The sequence below is a fragment of the Tetrao urogallus genome, assembly GCF_951394365.1.
Source record: "Tetrao urogallus genome assembly, chromosome: 1".
NCBI lineage: Eukaryota > Metazoa > Chordata > Aves > Galliformes > Phasianidae > Tetrao > Tetrao urogallus.
In genome coordinates, this window is record NC_136813.1 from 139,167,574 (window position 1) to 139,173,573 (window position 6,000).

General features: G+C 34.9%; 1 protein-coding gene across 1 annotated transcript in view; it reads right to left on the minus strand.

Annotated features, from left to right (window-relative positions):
- Positions 1 to 1,908, minus strand: part of IGF1 (insulin like growth factor 1) — a gene marked incomplete at both ends in the record, with an annotated part of 46,813 nt that extends 44,905 nt beyond the window's left edge. Inside the window, one exon of the mRNA XM_079538897.1 lies at positions 1,846 to 1,908. Within this exon, the coding sequence (XP_079395023.1) occupies positions 1,846 to 1,908 (63 nt within the window). The remainder of the gene's footprint in view (positions 1 to 1,845) is intronic.
- Between the last annotated feature and the right edge of the window lie 4,092 nt (positions 1,909 to 6,000).

The window sequence follows — 6,000 nt, forward strand, 5'->3', positions numbered from 1 at the left end:
ACAGTGTCCCCAGTTTCACTAGAAAGTTGAGACTTTAAAAGAAAATGCATGTGGGTGGGGTTTATTGAAGCATCTAATTACGTTTGGAAATTGAATACAGGTTCAGGATGAGCCTGGTTAAACACTTCTTTTGGTTGCATAGAATGACTGACCATATTTTCACAGCTGGAATTTCCTCTTTTTTTTTTTTTTTTTTTTTTTTTCTTCAGTAAAATAACCAGCTTTTGCTGCATTCCTCTTTTAATAGTCCAGAAGAGTGGCACCACAGAAGAATGTCATATATGAGCACTCTACATCTCTTTTACATCTTAGTTTTCTATATAAATCCACTTCTTCTAACAAGCTATTAGTTGGCATAGTTTGTGCATAGGAGTTCTTCCCATGCTTGGTCATTTTAATAGCATATTGACATTCATAATAATTATAAATATTTTGATGTGAGAAAAAATTCTTATGGATAGTATATGCTATAGGAAAAAAAAAGTTATACTCATTTTGCTACATAGTTTTTGGATCTAATTACCAAGTCATAGCAAAAGTTTACAATTAACATTTAGTAACAGTATTCCCTAGCATTTATTGTATATAAAGCATATGTACTTCAGGATGGATCAAGGTTTAAATACTGCTAATTTTGTTTTAAAAAAATCAGGGCTACATCTTAACCTAAATCAATATGCTCCATTGATTCCCAGGAAGCTTGGCAGGATGCATCAGCTGAAGAACTAGCACATTACTTTTATGTCTCTTAATGCTTTGCTCAACAGTTAAAAAAAAATACTTCTTCACCTTTCAAGTAGACTGGAAAGGATGCCCATTTGTACATTAGGAGAATGGTTTTATCCACTGCATTTACAGACTTGCTCTTCTGAATAACATTAAGGAAGGGAGTAAGTCTCTCTAAAAAAAATAATTAGGCCCTAAACAATTAAAACAAGAGAATTCTGTCAACTGCATAAGTGTGCTTCAAGCCACTAAAGAGAATAAGTTCTTGAAGGATATAAATTTGTTGATAATGAAAAGTTGAACAAGAGCCAATTGACAGAAACAGAGGTCAGTGCACATACTGAACCCAAATTTACCTAATGACAGCTTATATTAATGACTAGAAATTCTAGAGTCATAACATGAAACTTCATATGCAAACTTTCATGAATCAGCCCTCCCTACAAGAAAAAAAACTTGGAGAAGAACATGTAGGAGAATTTCCATTTTCTTTATATACAATTGCTTGAGCTAGACAAATATGCAAGGTCAGCAAGAGTTGCAGCTGGGTTCTAATGTAAAAAACAAACAGAACTTCACATTTACTTTTAACATATGAAAGCAAAAAAACAAGCAAATGCAACAGTGCTGCCAGAAAATTGCTGCAGTGACAACATCCCTTAAAAGTTTCTGTGTGAAAGCATGAAGATTTTATCTCTAACTGTGTTTAACAAACTACAGAAACTTAACATGTGTACAATGTCCATTTTCCTATAAAAATCTGCACCTGCAGAAAACTGCTAAAAGTTCTTGTACAGAAGCATTAATTAACAATATAGACAATGATGTAGTTGGACTATTTAATAATGACATAACTGAAATATTGTGAAGTTCTCTGAACAGAAGTGACATTTAAGACATGTATCTGCAATAGTTTACCCTTATACTTATCTATGTAATTGCAACTATTACATACAACCATTTTCCAGATCACATAAAATTGCATGTTCAGCAATTTAGAAATAATTCTCAATACTAAAATAATGCTACTGAAAAGTGCACATACTCTTCAAAGCAGAAGCAGACAACACACAGTAAAATAAAACTAAAAAATTATTTGAAATAGTAATAAAGATTTACCTTCAAGAAATCACAAAAGCAGCACTTAACTAATTGTGTTGAAAGACTGTTGATTTTTTCCATTGCTTCTTAAAAGTGCAAAGTCTGGAAATGAATTTGTTAGCAGTAATGATGAGAAAAAAGAAATCCAGAGAGATGTGAGATGTTGAGAGCAATGTCACATTTCAATATTGAGGACTTTATTCCATTGCGCAGGCTCTATCTGCTCTGATTTTAGCAGTGACAGTGAGATTTAGCAAACAGAAGAGGGATTTAGAGAAAATCCTCACATTTATCTACATTACACAGACACTGTAGACAGGAAACAGCTGGGGGAGCATTTGCCTTCTCTCTCTCTCCCTCTTCTGGCAAAGTTACCGAGTAAGGACTTTTTTGGGCATGGTGACAAATAACATCATACCTTTGCATTTTAAAACTAGAGCACAGAAGCATATTTTTTCCCCTTTAAAAGAATGTGAATTAGTGACTGAGGGGTTAGCAGACAAAAAAGCTTATGCTGCCACGGAAAATAAGAGAATGTATTCTGGTTAACTTTCGGGTGGCTATGTGTACATTTGCATTTTTGTGTGTATGTTTCTGCTTTTCAAATAGACAAAAGCCTCCATAGGTAAAGGCATCGTCTGTATACCTTTATATTCCTGTGTACGACTGTGCACATTTCATTCATGCAGAGACACAGGTATTTTATTTCATTTATTTTAACCTAGAGAGACGGGCAGACAGTTTACTTTGTTTTAAGTGCATCTTTACGTTACTAAACTTGGCACGCTTACATGCTGACTAACAATTAAAACCACTGACTCTCTGTGCTATTAACCCTAAAATAACAGTTTGTCATTTGCATAAAGTAAAAGAGTTGTTGAGCACTGCTTGTAAATAGGGCAAAACAGCCCTGTGATCCTTTAGCAAACACACAGAAGTCATACAATTTCCTAGAATTTACAGTACTATGAATGTAGTAACTCAAGTAGCCTAGTTTGAAGAGCTTCTCTTACTTTTATTTTAAATGCTCTCTTGTAATTGTAAGGCGATTTTCCCCTTTTTAGAAGCAATTTTCATAATTACTCTTAATAATTTAAGTGACACTGGGGAGGAGAGAATTTGTTAGTTCTGCAATACCTAACTTTTGCCTTTTTATTTTTCCTCAATTATGAGTATATTATAAATAACACCAGCTGGCCAGCAGCATGCTCTCACGGGTTATGATGTCATTCAAATCCCTCAACTGTGTTAGTGGCTTGCAGTGTGCTCCAAGCCAGCTGTTTTTCTATTTATAATGTATGCTTGCATTTCAGTACTTAGCTATTGAGAATAAAATCGAGATGCTGTTTTATTGATACAGTTTGTACTTGTTAGCCTTTGATTTTGGAAGATGGCATTTCAAAGTAGAGCATTAATCAAGACTGCAAACAAATACACGTCACAAACCATAACAGCTAGATGTACTGTATTATTAAAAATAATAATTGAGGTCATATTGTTTCAGGTCCTCAGTTTTCAGATCCACTTTGAACCTTATCATACTAGCCAGGCAGAAAGGATGTAGTTGGTTATTAGTATCTTCTATAAATGGCTGATAGTCTGCTCTGTGTAATGTTAAGCTGGTTAGAGTTAGATAAACTAACTCCTTGGAAGGGGCTTCCTCTAATTTTGCATAATGGCAGAATCATGGGTAAGTTTGTTTACTTGAGGCAATACCAATCAGAATTTCAAGTGTACCAATATGCATTTATACTGAAGGCACATTATTTTGTAATCCTGGTATATTTTATTAATTCCACTGTGATTCAGAGTTCATTGAGCAGTGGCATGGTTCTAAATATGCCTCGAGGATATCCCAAGGGATACCCCAACTTGCAGTACATATATCACTTATTTCACCAGCCTAATAGGAGGAGGTGAGAAGAGTAGTACTATAGATGGGTGCATGCACTTCTTCCTTTATCTTCCTAAATATTAAAAGGAATCAGTACATTTCTCACATCCCCACTGCCAAGGTTCAAACCTTCATTTTACTCCTCATGGTTGCTTTCTTGACTTTTTACCAGGCCTCCGCTGATCATGACAGCAACACACAGCAGAAGGTGGAACTTTTGTCTTTCATGGTAGCCAAAGAATTGTGGTTTCTCTCCATAGTACTGATCCATCTTCTTGCGATGGAGCCATTTTGAACTCTGCACCTTCATTCCAGCAATATAATTTGACTTTCAGAAGCGCTCCATTCCTGTCTAATTGTCACTTTCAAGTGATTTTGTGAAAGGACAAGAAAACAATGACAGATTTTTGGTAATAATTTTTAGACTTACTGTTAAACAGCGCAATACATTTATTACAACCCATTCCATATTTTTTTTTCCTAGGAAATAAAACATTCCTTAGGACATATTTATCTGGGAATCACTACTCTCCTAAAAACACAGCTTCTCTTCTGATCATTTATTCTACTCAGTATAGCAGTCTGCTAATTACTAGAGATTTTTTCATTTCTTCCTAGTAAAAAGCTATTAGGTAATAAACCATTTAGAATAAATTGCTGTATGTTTTACTTCTTAATGACTAGTTGCAGTTATATCTACAACTTTGAATAAAATGCACCTGTAAACTCCATAATGTATGGTAGTCATAAAAATACTCAGAAAAAAAAAATATCCATTGGACTCAGCAGAATTGCTCTAAATCTATAAAAGACAATAGTCTGAATATCTTTGGCTTTTTTTTTCAGTGCCTGAAAGGCAAAGTGTATACTGTTATCTTGCCTTCTCCTGTACTAGTTCACTGGTACCTATATCGAGTTACTTATTATATAGAACTGCTGTTTCTTTTCCTATATTAGGATAATAATTCTTCTGGAATCAAGGTAGAATCAGAATAGATACCATTGTCTTAAAAACAGCAATTCTGCACAGAACATATACAAATGCAGTGAGATACAAGCTGATTGAATGGTACTGAATGTTGTGGTAATACGTTCCCTGTTCCACCAAAAGGCAGAAGAACCGTTAGAAGAACACTGTCTTATCAGTCTTCCCTCAGCCCTTCAGTAGGCCTCCTTAGCCTATTTAGCCTACTGATTGTATTGACTGGTTTCTGAATTCATTTTGTTGCGCTAATGGAAATTGTATTGTATTTTTCTCCCCTCCCCTCAATTCCTTCCCCTTCCCTTCCCTTCCCCTCCCCTCTCCTCTCCTTTCTTTTCATTTTTTGAGGAGACAATCATAAAGCTAGGCATTAAAGGCAGTATTTGTTTCCCTAAATCTGGGCATCCAGTATCATTTTTAGGGCTGTAGGATATCCTGCATGTCTTCCAGCTTCCACTACTGAAAGATATGTAATTCCTCTCTGTGTCATATCTGCTGACCCTAGATAGATTTCTCGGATAGCTTAGGGCATCTCAAATGGCCTTCAGCAACAGTGTTTAGGTAACTGAACCCCACCATAAGGCCTTATTTTGGCATGCTGATCTAGGATTCTTGTAAATGCGGACTTTGACCTGAGTATTACCTTTGGCTTCTTCATAAACAGAGATACTATATCTTCTGTCACTTACTATTTTTGTGATCCTTTTCTGAAAAGGTTTTAAAGTGGAGAATCAACATTTTCATTCTAGCATAATCTGAATGTATATTTTCCTTATTTTCTTATTAGCATCCAGGTCAAGGTCTTTTGGTTTGGAGAATTCTCTTTTTATTTACTTCATTAATCATCTTGCTTGCTTTTGGATAAGATAAAATGTTATTTACAATGTAGCATTATTTCCTGAAAGACAGAAATGACTGCTTAGTTCTTACAGTCTCACATGAATTATTTACTTGTTTGCTATTGGAGAAGTTTAGCTTTCTTTTCTAGGAAACTTTGGAGAAACAGATGAGGGTAAATATTGTGTGAATAAGAAATGTTGCATTGAAATTCAAAGTAAGACAGGTAGAAAAATGCTTGCCAACTGTTTTTTTAAAAACTGGACTAACAAAAAAATGAGCTACCCCACTTTTTCCCATGGTGACCTAAGTAGTATCATCACTACATGAAAAACAAGGTACAAATTTGATGGGGAGAATAATGATGTTACATTTGAGCTGTCATTACAATGGTAGTATTGAAGAAAGACAAAAGAGAAGAGCAGTGCCATGAAAAGCAGTTTCTCTTTAGGGCAAAACA